At 39.8% G+C, this 15,199-nt stretch overlaps 1 protein-coding gene across 2 annotated transcripts in view; it reads right to left on the reverse strand.

The window, feature by feature from the left end:
- Nucleotides 1–15,199, reverse strand: part of CADM2 (cell adhesion molecule 2) — a gene marked incomplete at its 5' end in the record, with an annotated part of 586,202 nt that overhangs the window by 131,898 nt on the left and 439,105 nt on the right. The window contains one exon of one of the 2 annotated variants that reach the window (XM_082245593.1): nt 6,333–6,446. The exons of the other annotated variant lie outside the window; for it this stretch is intronic. Within the exon in view, the coding sequence (XP_082101719.1) occupies nt 6,333–6,446 (114 nt within the window). The remainder of the gene's footprint in view (nt 1–6,332; nt 6,447–15,199) is intronic. 2 annotated transcript variants of the gene reach the window in all.

A 15,199-nucleotide genomic window follows, 5' to 3' on the forward strand; every position in this document is an offset into this window, starting at 1 on the left:
AATTACTATTGTTTGTACCCCTAAAAGGCTAGATGAGGAGTAGGGGGAGTATGGAACAGGCAGCACCCTCAAACCTTCAGAAGTATGAGATGAACCCCAACAACTTGGAAAGGTGGATCTCTCTCACACGTACCAACACAGACTATCCCCCAATTTAACTGATCCCCAAAGGTTTTTGATTAAATAGCGGAATAGAAAATATGATCCAAAAAAAGTGTATGTATATCACACGTACACAACCACACTAGGCCCCAATTACTATTGTTTGTACCCCTAAAAGGCTAGATGAGGAGTAGGGGGGGTATGGAACAGGCAGCACCCTCAAACCTTCAGAAGTATGAGATGAACCCCAACAACTTGGAAAGGTGGATCTCTCTCACACGTACCAACACAGACTATCCCCCAATTTAACTGATCCCCAAAGGTTTTTGATTAAATAGCGGAATAGAAAATATGATCCAAAAAAAGTGTATGTATATCACACGTACACAACCACACTGGGCCCCAATTACTATTGTTTGTACCCCTAAAAGGCTAGATGAGGAGTAGGGGGAGTATGGAACAGGCAGCACCCTCAAACCTTCAGAAGTATGAGATGAACCCCAACAACTTGGAAAGGTGGATCTCTCTCACACGTACCAACACAGACTATCCCCCAATTTAACTGATCCCCAAAGGTTTTTGATTAAATAGCGGAATAGAAAATATGACCCAAAAAAGTGTATGTATATCACACGTACACAACCACACTAGGCCCCAATTACTATTGTTTGTACCCCTAAAAGGCTAGGAGTAGGGGGAGTATGGAACAGGCAGCACCCTCAAACCTTCAGAAGTATGAGATGAACCCCAACAACTTGGAAAGGTGGATCTCTCTCACACGTACCAACACAGACTATCCCCCAATTTAACTGATCCCCAAAGGTTTTTGATTAAATAGCGGAATAGAAAATATGATCCAAAAAAAGTGTATGTATATCACACGTACACAACCACACTAGGCCCCAATTACTATTGTTTGTACCCCTAAAAGGCTAGATGAGGAGTAGGGGGAGTATGGAACAGGCAGCACCCTCAAATCTTCAGAAGTATGAGATTGTGTTCACTGTACCCCACAAAGATTGAGTTCACTGCACCCCACAATGATTGTGTTCACTGCACCCCACAAAGATTGTGTTCACTGCACCTCACAAAGATTGTGTTCACTGTACCCCCCAAAGATTGTGTTCACTGCACCCCACAAAGATTCTGTTCACTGTACCCCACAAAGATTGTGTTCACTGCACCCTAAAAGGATGTTGTTCACTGCACCCCACAAAGATTGTGTTCACTGCACCCTAAAAGGATGTTGTTCACTGCACCCCAAAAAGATTGTGTTCACTGTACCCCCCCAAAGATTGTGTTCACTGCACCCCACAAAGATTGTGTTCACTGCACCCCAAAAAGATTGTGTTCACTGTACCCCCCAAAGATTGTGTTCACTGCACCCCAAAAAGATTGTGTTCACTGTACCCCCCAAAGATTGTGTTCACTGCACCCCACAAAGATTCTGTTCACTGTACCCCACAAAGATTGTGTTCACTGCACCCCAAAAAGATTGTGTTCACTGTACCCCCCCAAAGATTGTGTTCACTGCACCCCACAAAGATTCTGTTCACTGCACCCCACAAAGGATTTTGTTCACTGCACCCCAAAAAGATTGTGTTCACTGCACCCCAAAAAGGATTTTGATCACTGCACCCCAAAAAGGATGTTGTTCACTGCACCCCAAAAATGATTTTGTTCACTCCACCCCAAAAAGATTGTGTTCACTGCACCCCACAAAGATTGTGTTCACTGCACCCCAAAAAGATTGTGTTCACTGTACCCCCCAAAGATTGTGTTCACTGCACCCCACAAAGATTCTGTTCACTGTACCCCACAAAGATTGTGTTCACTGCACCCCAAAAAGATTGTGTTCACTGCACCCCAAAAAGGATGTTGTTCACTGCACCCCAAAAAGGATGTTGTTCACTCCACCCCAAAAAGATTGTGTTCACTGCACCCCACAAAGATTGTGTTCACTGCACCCCAAAAATGATTTTGTTCACTGCACCCCAAAAAGGATTTTGTTCACTGCACCCCAAAAAGGATGTTGTTCACTCCACCCCAAAAAGATTGTGTTCACTGCACCCCAAAAAGATTGTGTTCACTGCACCCCACAAAGGATTTTGTTCACTGCACCCCAAAAAGATTGTGTTCACTGCACCCCAAAAAGGATGTTGTTCACTGCACCCCAAAAAGGATTTTGTTCACTCCACCCCAAAAAGATTGTGTTCACTGCACCCCACAAAGGATTTTGTTCACTGCACCCCACAAAGATTGTGTTCACTGCACACCAAAAAGGATTGTGTTCACTGCACCCCAAAAAGATTTTGTTCACTGCACCCCAAAAAGATTGTGTTCACTGCAGCCCAAAAAGATTGTGTTCACTGCAGCCCAAAAAGATTGTGTTCACTGCAGCCCAAAAAGATTGTGTTCACTGCAGCCCAAAAAGATTGTGTTCACTGCAGCTCACACACAGAAAAATGGATGTGGATCACTGACACCTGCCTATCTCCAATCCCACACCACACAGCAATATCGATTGTAGTTTGTAGAACACAGTTTCCCTAAAATTCAGCAGACTCTGTCCCTAACAGGATTGAGAAGAGATAGTAGATCAGGATTGAGTGCAGATTCACCCCACCCCCCACACAGCAATATCGATTGTAGTTTGTAGAAGACACTGACCCTATAATTCAGCAGACTCTATCCCTAAAATGCCTACAACTCGCCCTGCCTAAACACTCCGACCTGTCCCTCAATTCTATCCGGACACAAATGGTTTTTTCCTGCCTATCTTTCCCTAATCAGCAGCCAGCACGTTGATGTGTGCTCTGTCCCTGATATAAGCAGCATAATGACGCCGCTGCGGCTGCCTCGAACTTATAAAGACTTGGTCACATGCTTCAGACGGCCAATCACAGCTACTAAGACATTTGCAGGCATGGCTGGGATGGCTTAAGGCACACCAGTTAAACGATTGTTGATTGGCGCCAAAGCATGCAAAACCCGGAAATAAAACGACCGAACACGGATTTTTACCCGAACATACAGTAAAGTGTCCGTGTCCGTGTTCGGGTACAAAAAATCCAATTATTCGGTACGAACACGAATAATACAGTCCGTGTTCGCTCAACACTAATCACTTTAAGTGGAAGAGTGGGTTTGATGTGGGTTTACAATCACTTTAATGCAACACAATGGTGGGAAAGGGACCTTAAAGAGGTTGTTAACTCACTATTGTATAAGCATGCCATCCCCTCTGTTATATAATGCTATGTGTCCCTGTGCCTGTGCTGTATAAAAAAAATGCAGATTATACCTTGTATCAGAGTGTCTCCCGGCGTTTACGTGATTCCTGGGCTCTCTCCCCTGCCCGGCTGACAGCTAAAGTGGGTGGGGCTGAGCTTGCCACTGACGCCGGGGAGAAAGAGAGGAGAGAGAGATGAGGAGTCATGTGAGCGCTGGGAGATGCTCTGAGATAAAGTATAATCTGCAATTTTTTATTACAGCACAGGGACACGTTGCGCGTTATATAACAGAGGGGATGGCATGCTTATACTATAGATATGAAAGCAGTGGGAGGGGGGGATTGTGGAGTGAATGGAGCTGACAGGCAGGGAGGGGAGGGTGGAGAAGGACAGAGGAGGACATAGGAGAGCAGAGAGGAGAGCTGCGGATGATGAAGGCACGTAAACTGACCACGGTGTCAGGACTCAGCAGCCCTGATAAACTGTGGTCAGTTTACAGGGGGGAGGGCAGAACCAGGCTGGATCAGCCAGGTATTTCAGGTGATATGGGGGGCCAAATTACACAGCACAAGCACTGTGCTGTGTAACATGCTTTCACCATATACTTGACCGCCGCCTTCGATTTACATCTGTATTTTGACATGAAATACCGGTGTTATGGCAGCAGATAGCTGCCACAACCCTGGTATTTTTTTAAATGGCAGGCAGTCCTCTTTCACACAAGGGTGGTCTCAGCGGTGGATTCGCCAAGGGATCACCCTTACGGTGCGGTGGAAGAGGTCCCCCCTCCCGCCACTTCCCGGTCATTTTCCCTGCTTACCGGAGCCACCAGCAGCGAGGAAAATGATCCGGTCCGCGCTCCTCACAGACAGGAAGTCGAGTGAGGGCAAGATGGCCCCCACTCGACTCTATGGTTTTGAAGGACTGGAGCGACATCAAACGTCGTCTCCTAGCAACCAATTTAAAGAGCCAAGTTTTTTTTCATTATGAAAAAAATGACTCTTTTTTAGTGTAGATTTGAGGTCTGAGGTCTTTTTGACCCCAGATGTCACAATAAAGAGGTCCTGTCATGCTTATTTCTATTACAAGGGATGTTTACATTCCTTGTAATATAAATAAAAATGATTAAAAAAAAAAAAAACTGTGTAGAAATAAAAAATAATAGATAAAATAAATAGGAAAAAAAATGTAAGGGCTCTTTCCCCGTTAGCTCGTGCGCAGAAACGAACACATACGCAAGTTCCGCCCCACATATGTAAACGGTGTTCAAACCACATATGTGAGGTATCGCCACGATCGTTAGAGTAAGAGCAATAATTTGAGCCCTGGACCTCCTCTGTAACTCTAAGCTGGTAATCTGTAGAAATTTTTAAATCATCGCCTATGGGGATTTTTAAGTACTAATGTTTGTCGCCATTCCACGAGCGTGTGCAATTTTGAAGCATGACATGTTGGGTATCTATTTACTCGGTGTTTTCTTATATTTTAATTTAAAAAAGTGAATTTTTCCCAAAAAAATTGCGTTTGGAATACCGCTGCGCAAATACGGTGTGATAAAAAATATTGCAACGATCTCCATTTTATTCTCTAGGGTCTCTGCTAAAAGAAAATATATATATAATGTTTGGGGGCTCTAAGTAGTTTTCTAGAAAAAAAAATGATTTTAACTTGTAAACATTAAGTGTCAGAAATAAGCCCGATCCTTAAGGGAACAGGATCCATTTTTTTTTTTTTTAAGGTAACGAACACTTTAATTTTTCTTTATCTTGTTTTGCAGGAGCAAAAAATCTAGCAACAGTTCAATGCTACCATTAATAAAAATAGTAACAAAGAATGTGAAATGTAAGAAAGGGTACATAAGTTTAAAGGCTACCCCAGCATGCAGATAAAGAGAAGTTTTACCGTGCACATTCATATATCCAATTTAAGAGAAGTGCTATTATGAATCATCCATGTAGTGTATACATTATAAAAACAGATATTGATAATTACACCCAGCATACAGACCAGGGAAAATAATACTGTGCAGTGTTTATACAAGTAGATTTAGAGCAAATACTAAGAATTACTCCCAGCATGCAGAGCAAGAAAATCAGTACTGTGCAATATCCAAACAATAAAAACAGATACTGGGTATTACACCAAGCATGTAGATAAAAATTGAGTATTATACCTTCATATATACACAGATAAGATTGGAGTCAGAAAATGCATAATTATTTTCCCCAATGGAACAACAGAATGAGGAGTGGGCATCCAACCAATAATAACTTGGAAAGCATTGTGCAACAAAGTGGGAAGTATGCTCAGAAGAAAAGCATGGATCTTCTTCCCTAGGAAGTTGAGACCTGGGCTGCCATCCCAACTGCCATGGTTGTTATCTGCCACCGCGAAAGGTGGTATCACTGTTTAGAAAGACAGCTCTGCTGCTTCCTGAGTCTAATCAATACTTCTTCCCCTCATTACATTATTAGGTTCAATCATTGAGTAATCATACTAGCACTGTTTAAAGGACACATAACTGCACTAAACAATGTTTTTTTGTTTTTTTTTATATATATTTCGCCATAGTTCTGCTGAAACAGTCAATTCTGTTTCTTCATTTTATTTTATTTTTTTTTAATTAATTTAGGGTGCCCCTATATAGAGCATTAAGGATCCAAAAAAGTTTGAAAAGATCCAAAGAATTTTATAATGTTATATATATTAAAAAAAAAAAAAAAATACCCACATTTCTTTAATCGTTGGATTGCTGTGAACCATTTGCTCCAAGTCATGAGTAACTAAGCCTACACAAAATCAACAACAAAGTGTAATTATTTTCAAATTGTTGGTATGTTACCATGTTCCTTTTACTTTGTTCAAATCATTAAAAAAAAGCACAAAACACCACAACCCTTGTTATTAACACTTTAACACAATATAAATGTAAATGTCATAGCTAATTACATCAAGTCATCAATCTGTTACACAAGGCATACAGTAGAACAGACATACCTTTGATGCTGGAAGCGGATGTGGCTGAACGGGTTGGTATGGAAACAGAGGTTGTGACTGTTGCAGTGGTGGAAAGGGGGATGATTGTGGTTGGAATTAAAGTGGTAGGGGCATCTGGTCAATGGGAAAACATAAAAAGAGACATGAAACATAAAGACAAAATTATATCATACAAAAAAAAAAAAAACCCAAAAAAACAAAAACAAAAAAAAAGCATAACAATGGTTAACTCGGGTAATGTAGACATAATGTTAACAAAAACATGCTTAAAGCAAAGTGACTCAGACACTTGGTAATTTTTTTTATATTAAATCACTCTCACTTTTTTCATACTTAACAACAGAGGAGTATAATTACCAAAGTGTAAAAAAAATCCTTGGTACAGATTTAAATTACTGGTTATTGCACAAAATACAATTTTTTTTTCATGGAGAGTGGATTTAATTGACAAGAACCAAGCTTTCTTTGTGCCATTTACAATGGGTTGTACAGTGGAGATCAGGTGTGGATAAAAAAGCATGCTGGGTAGATGTGGGAGACAAACAAGAAAATAATAACATGCTAAGAAGATGGAAATTATATGTTAAAAATGAATATTTCACCTGCAGAGCCTTCCTAAGGTATATATCATTGACAACTAAGCAAGTGGCTTTTTTTTTATGTAGAGTACTTTGTAGCCATTCACCGGAAGTAACAAGCCAATAGAAAGCAAAAACCATATAATCTCCTTGTATTCCTTTTGAGTCATAGAAACTTACTGATGCCGTAGATGGAAAGTTTATCTATTGCTGACAATTTTGAGGTTGGAGCAACAAAAAATTGTCTATTAAGTCATTCAATTTGCTTAATGATCAACATTTAACCATTTTAAAGTGTTATCCCTGGCAAGAACAAAAAGCATATGCAGGGCATCTATATAATAAATAAACATTCCCCTGTGGTTTATCTCATTAAACACAATACAACTCCTGAAAAATATCTCTTGCAGAAATGCACTCAGCTTCTAATTTCCTGTTATAAGCTCCCAACAGTACCTTTTCTGGACTGAAATCACAAGAAATGGTGTCAGCCCATCCCAGTCATCTTTTGCTTTAGAGCGTTGTTTTGTAGTCCAAGATAGGGCTGGTTAGACTTGAGATAATACAGGAAGTATGCATAGGATAAAGTACAGCTGGGAATTTCTGACAGTATCAAAGTTTTTCTTTTTTTTTTTTTTGCACTTATCAAACAAATACAACAAAATGCTTTATTCTGCAACATTTAACAGACCAAAAGGAAGTAAATAAGAGATGTTTACTATAAGGGATTACATACGCTCTAAAAATACAAATGCTATTTTGGTAGAATTAACTTATTGAACAATACAGCATACCCATAATAGTAATGACGATGATAAAAATATTAATATAATACAAATTCAAATAGAAAAATATATGCTAAATCAGGTACAGGAGAAAGAAGTTTGTTACATCAAAAGGGAACAGGTAAGGACATGGGGCATTAAAAGGCATGGTATGAAAACTGTTTAATAGCATGAAGCCGCTTTCTCAAAGACTTCACTTTGACGTATCTCTTCCTTTTGGAATAGGCACTTTCTATATAACCTGGAGTGTGTGTGCAGGGACTGCTTATTTTGGATCCTTTCATGCCAGCAAGTGGTAGAAGGACTCAGTGGAGGGGTAAAATGAATTCCTCCTCTATTTTTGACACAGTGGTACTCACATTGCATACTGTATAAGTGTTATATTATTACATATATACTATTTGAATTGAATACGTAGTGGTTCTGTATATGTTTTCTTTATTTATGTATTATGATTTGGATTTAAAAGTAATACAACTTATCAGGTAAGGCCAGAAAGATTGGCAATGTGATTGACAATGGTATGAAGTTTGATAGAGAGGTGTATATATAAACTCAGACAGGACAGTCCTTGATAATGAAATGCATTGGGTAAGGCAAATCGCTGTGACATCACCACACATGCAAGGGTGGCTGCATACCAGGATTTAAGGGTGGATCACTCTAGTGCATTGATCTGCATTTTAGTACACTTGTAAAATGCAGATAAACAGATAGACACATAAAAAAAAATAGTTGTTTATGTGTCCTATTCACACTACAGTGCTCCGTTTACCTGCATTGCCTGATCAGAAAACCTGTTCTGGGGAATCATAAAATTAGTGCTGTTTGACCATCCTTATACAAGAGGCAGACAAATCTGATGAGTAACCTAATTCACAGGGGACTGCTTGGATTGTGGATCACTAGCACTTTCTCACATAAAAAGTGCAGTTTGCTCACTATTACTCAAAAGTTGGATATTTGTAATGGTTGCTGGTGGATTATACAGACTTATAATGTGATGAAATTAACTATAGTAACTTTACCCCTTACAGTATGTCGGTGGTCAGTGGTGAGAGTCCCATAAAATGTGTGGTTAGTAATGTGTGTGCCCCCAAAACATATGTGTTTAGTGATCACAGTAGTACCTTTTACAGTGGTAGTCAGTATGCCCCCGCATATTGGCGGTAATTGTACCCCCTAAATAAGATGGCAGTGTGTCCCCCCTTACATTGATGGTCAGTGTGCCTCATTTATAGATTGGTGGGTTCACAATTTAAAGAAAAATGTTACCACTCTAGGCTTGGGGCCTACTGATCCACTGATTTCAGATGCCTTTATAGAAGAAAAACTAGTCACATATACCAACAATCCCAATGATGTGCCCAGCCTACCACATGTACCACCAAGTGTCCAGTCAGCAATCCTATCAAAGTTGGCAGTAATTAAATAGACAGTGAAACTTTAAGTAATCCATATAATGTCCAACTAAGGCTGAGCCATTTTGGCTTGATCTGATCGAAAACCCTTAAAAATACCAAATAACAGTATCCCTGTGCTTTTATTTTCGGATAGAGAGGGCCAATAATTACACACTTCACAGACTGGGGTAGAATAGGAATGTATTCAAGAGTGGAATATGGCAATTTGGTTGGGTCTTGTTTCGTTTAATAATCCACAGTTCTTTTGGATAAAATGTCTAAGGCTACATTCACACCTGAGCGTAGCGTTTTTCGCACGTTTTTTACCGCGATTTTACAGCGATTTTTGCGGCGTTTTTTACCGCGATTTTACCGCGATTTTTACCGCGATTTTTGTGCAGGCGTTTTTAGATTGAATAGAGATCAATGGAAAACGCCTGTAATCTGCCCAAAAAGAAGCTCATGTACTTTTTTGAGCGTTGGGCGTTTTGTATACAGCGTCAAAACGCTCAGATGTGAACAGGGGCCATTGAAATGAATAGGATTTGTCTTGTTGGGCGTTTTGAGAGCTGATCTTAGAGCAGAAAAACGCCCCAAAAACGCCCCAAAACGCCTAGATGTGAACGGAGCCTAAGTGAATAATTATTTAGTCTTATGATGATGTTAATTGGTGTAATTATTTAAAATGTTCATTAGATAGAATATACATATTTAAAAGTAAAAAAAAAAAAAAAAAAAACAAGAAAATACATGAAACAAGCTACAGTATGACTTATTTTTTATCTGCATGATTGTATGCAAAACAAAATCTCCCAAGGCAGTACACTGAAATATGTTTATGGATGCATTTATGTCATGTGGTTTCCAAACTCACCTTGGAACTCAAGTCATTTTAAAAACAAATATGAATGAAGTGCACTTATCCTTAATCATGTTTTTGGCCATCATGCTTTTGTGTCCTTACTAATCTGTTTTTTATATTTTTCACTGCATTCTCTATAAGACGTCTGGTGCTTGGCTACCTATTAAAATGTGCTTCTTGTTTACGGTAATTGTGCCAGAGTGTCTGCAGTGTAACTAGTCTGACTCTTACTGACCACTCTAAAATCAGAGCTTATGCTTAGACATCTCTTTTGTGGCATAAAACATGTGAAATTTATTTAAAACGGTGATAGGGCCATTAATCTGACATTAACAGAGGCAATTTATGATGGCTGCCTTCATATTTCGTGACAGCTCCTTTCACTGTAAATATTTAGCTTAGATTGTTTTGCCAAATTTCATGATTATTTACAATACAAAAATAAGAAGAATTTGGAAAATTTTAAACCCATAATCAGGTTTTGTTAAAGTGATTCTAAACATATTTGTAAAAAAATAACAAACAGATTATACTTACCTGCTCTATGCAATGAATATGCACAGAACAGCCCTGGTCCTCCTCTTCTCGGGTCTCCCCTGCCACCACTCCTGGCTCCTCCTCCTTGCTGAGTGTGCGCATAGAAAGCGATCTTCTATGGGTGCACTTGTACATGCTTGCTCCTGAGCCAGCTCTGTGTATCCATTGACACACAAAGTGTGGTTCAGCCCACCCCCCCCCCAATGTCTTCTGCTGTTGCTTCTCTGTCCAATGAAGAGAGAGAGCTGGGAGAGCTACTGCCCTCATGCACATCACTGAATTGAGCTTATTGGAGTATAAGGGGGAGCTGCTCGCAGGAGTTTTTTTTCCTTAATGTGTAGAATGCATTAAGGTAAAAAAAAAACCTTATACTTTTAGAACGACTTTATCTAAAAAAGGTCATAGTGTTATCATAGTGTTTTTAACACGGGCATGGCTGTCATTGATGATACAGAAGACATTAAACAGTAAGGGTAGGAAACCTAGTTTTCACTAAAATAAGCTTGCCCCCTCCTACTTCTCTTCCCTGGTGAAATAAACCAAAACATTCAGCAAAATCAACCCTAGTTTTTGAAAGTGCCCTGTAGAACTTAGAAGATCTAAAGAGTGCTGTCCTGATAGTGGCTCCAGACTCTATAATGTCTAAAGCAAGCCTTAAATTGTAAGCCTTTTTCACCAGAATGTGTCCAACTGTTACACACACACAAATATATATATATATACACTGATCAAAAAAATTATAGGAACACTTTTTAATCAGAGTATAGCATCAAGTCAATTGAACTCCTGGGACATTGATCTGGTTAGTTAAGTAGCAGAGGGGGTTGCTAATTAGTTTTAGCTGCTTTGATGTTAATGAAGTTTACAACAGGTGTACTAGATGGGCAACAATGAAACGACCTCCAAAACAGGAATGGTGGTATGGGTGAAGGCCACTGACATTTTTTTCCCTACTCATCTTTTCTGACTGTTTTTCACTAGTTTTGCATTTGGCTAGGGTCAGTGTCACTACTGGTAGCATGAGGTGATACCTGGACCCGATAGAGGTTGCACAGGCAGTCCAACTCCTCCAGGATGACACATTAATACGTGAATTTGCCAGAAGGTTTGCTGTGTCTCCCAGTACAGTCTCAAGAGCATGGAGGAGATTCCAGGAGACAGGTAGTTACTCTAGAAGATCTGGACAGGACCATAGAAGGTCCTTAACCCATCAGCAAGACCGGTATCTGCTGATTTGTGCAAGGAGGAACAGGATGAGGACTGCCAGAGCCTTACAAAATGACTTCTGGCAGGCCACTGGTGTTAATGTTTCTGATCAAACAATCAGAAAAAGATTCATGAAGGTGGCCTGAGGGCCCAACGTCCTCTAGTGGGCCCTGTGCTCACTGCCCGGCACCGTGGAGCTTGATTGGCATTTGCCATTAAACACCAGAATTGGCAGGTCCACCACTGGTGCCCTGTGTTTTTCACAGATGAGAGCAGGTTCATCCTGAGTACATGTGACAGACATGAAAGATCTGGAGAAGCCATCGGGAATGTTATGCTACCTGTAACATCGTTCAGCATGACCAATTTGGTGGTGGGTCAGTGATGGTCTGGGGAAGCATATTTATGGAGGGACACACAGACCTCCACAGGCTAGACAATGGCACCCTGACTGCCATTAGGTATCGGATGAAATCCTTGGTGCACAACAATGCCTGGCCTCATGTTGCAAGAGTATTCAACCAGTTCCCGGAAGATGAAGGAATCAATACCATTGAATGGCCCCTACATTTGCCTGGCCTAAATCCAATAGAACACCTCTGGGACATTATGTTTCAGTCCATCCGACGCCGCCAGGTTGCACCTCAGTCTGTTCAGGAGCTCAGTGATATCCTGGTCCAGATCTGGGAGGAAATACCCACAGGCACCATCCGCCATCTCGTTAGGAACATGCCCCGACATTGTCAGGGAAAGCAGAACTTTCAGCATAAGCAGATAGCATAATATGTTGAGAGGAGACCTGCATTTTGTTCATTCCATTTAGGTTGGAAAGGGAAAATTTTATAGAATAGGAGGAAGTAAGTAAAATCTAGCAAGATACTTTAGAGCTAAACATAGTTCATACATCACAATGCAAACATCACAATGCATTTTTTACATTGGATGCTGCAATGAAAATACTTTAGAGCCAGTAAAAAGCCCATGATGGTACAGATTTGTGTCACTGAGAAATGTTGAATATGAATTGCTCATTATCTGCACCTTGCTTAATGTATGCAAATTAACATTAACTTTAATAACATACCACGTAGGGCATAGGTAAATGGGTACATATGTACATATCACATGAAATGGTTAGCCAAATCTGACCATCTGCTTTTGCTGTGGACAGAAAACCAGACTAAATAGAATTGTTTATCTTCCATTTCAAGATTTTCTTGAAGTAAATGAGGGTTGGTTTGTCTGGAAAATGGTTTAGCCTACAAAGGCTCAGTTTCTGAATTAAGAAATGTTTTTTCTGACCATGACAACCAATAACACCTCCAATTTAAATCTCCCGGGTTGTACTGCACATGAATAGTGGTCTGTTTAGTTGTTATGTTCAACAAGCGATATTGTTCCTTCAGAAGCACTTCTACGTGACATCCAGTTTATCTTGGGGAAACTATTTTTAAGTATCTTTCAAGGAGTCATATATTTTTTTTTAAAACTATAATAAATTACATTTTTTTCTACACCTGTATTCAAACCTTGGATCCACTTTCTGATTAATATAAAATATCTCAGAGCTGTAAACAAAGTTAAAGTGTATGCTTTGAGTCCCCAAGATTGAAGCAAGTCATCCTCTGAATCCAATTGTTTAAATAAGTAATTTAGTCTTCCATCTGACCCCAGTATTTTACCGTTCTTCCCACTCATGCAATCTGAGTGCAGGCAGATAACTGCCTGCAAGCTCCTATCCCTGAATGAATATGGCCGCCATGGGGCGAGGTTGTTACTAGGCAGCATGTCTCTCCACATGGCTGCCTTTCAGTTCCATTCTGTCTTGCCGTGCTTTTGTCTGTTTATCTTTTTGAGTGAAACAGCTTACAAAAGAAGATGCTCAAAAGCAGTACAGCAGAAGAATGAAAGTGTCAGCATGAAATGCAATCCATTACAGATCACCAGGTGTAATTCCATTTGGAACGAAAGATCATTTTTAGAGCATGCTACTGTTAACCCTTGTTCACGTTTCCTTTTTCCCCACGTTTAATGCATCATAGGCTCTAAGTTTTAAATCTAAGGTGCTCCTGTGAACAGCTTGCAGCGAACACATTAAATTCTTCTGGAAGGAGCTGGGCTGCAGGAAGTCACACAAATCAAAAATTCTACAGATCCAACTTATTTGACATGTTCTAGATTGGTTATTAAAAACTGCTGTGATAATGTGCAAGAAAAATATCAAGAAATTGTTCTGAATGTTTTTTTTTTTTTTGTCACTCAGAAAAGATACCTATAAACAAGCTTTACTAAGGATGGCAGCATCTTAAAATGTAACTGGGACCCTAGCTGTGAAGTTGACAGTATCCTTGGTTCCAAAAATAAGTATCTCCATTAAAATCTAAATGAATATTTGCCATACAGCTTGGAACACTAGAAATCAGAACAAGAATTAAACTTACTGATTACACATTATTGATCGGTGACTAATCAAAATGATTTTGGCAGGACTGGCCAAACATTGTTTAGTTTTCTTCACTCAGCCAGGCATCTGAATAAAAAAACTGAACCAGTTTCCCTAGCCACAAATTAGAGGTGGATGCAGGAATCCTCCCTGCTGTGTCAGAATACACTGATCAGCGCTGCAGCCGATTGGTTACATGTGCTGCTTAAAGCAAAATTTCCCAACAGGCCGGTTCATGAGAAGTTAATTGATAGATTGACTTCTCATGAACGGAAATGGCTATATAGCTCCTGCTAAAGATTCAGAATGTTGCAGAACCTTTCAAATTCAACAGACAGCCCCAACAGCCTGTTGTAACCTCTTCTACAACATGCGTTCAATGAATGTGTGCACATACAATAAGTCTCTAGGAATTTCTACAAAAAAAAGCAAAAATCAAAAGGTAATTGGAACATTATCAGAAAGATCCTTAGTGAGACAACTTTAAGAAGAACTGGAGGTAGAGTGGGAGAAAAGCTGTATCCTCTGTTAGGTCTTTATAATGGTCTCTGGAATATCACCATATAAATCTACTCCAACAATGAAAGGCTATAACATCTTTTCAGCTAAACCTTTTGTGTCAATGGCTGAAGTGAACAGTGCATACATTTCTTTGAAGAATCCATAATGTACAAGGGTGGGCACCACCAATATTGTGTTACCCATGGTTACTTGGAATTCAATTTTTATCTTCAACTCCTGTTTTGTAAACATTAAAGTATTATAGTAACTTGTTATAACATTTGTGGCTTAACCTTTAAGATGACTAGGCATAGCAGAAAAGTAGCCTGCATGGTAGGAAAAGGTTCTCCACTGATACGGTGAAATAATGTTACATAGACCTATAGAGCCTCTGTGAATTGTATGATTTCTGTTTTTCATTCATAAACAGGAGAGGTGGAAAACTGCATCAACCAGGGATGCAAAGCTTTCTTTACTATTTAGGTTCCTGGTGCCCAAGGGCCCCATACACTCCCTTAATTTTTACTATGCAGCAGTCAGTGGTCATCATTA

Source organism: Pelophylax lessonae, assembly GCF_965119305.1.
Source record: "Pelophylax lessonae genome assembly, chromosome: 2".
Taxonomy (NCBI): Eukaryota; Metazoa; Chordata; class Amphibia; order Anura; family Ranidae; genus Pelophylax; species Pelophylax lessonae.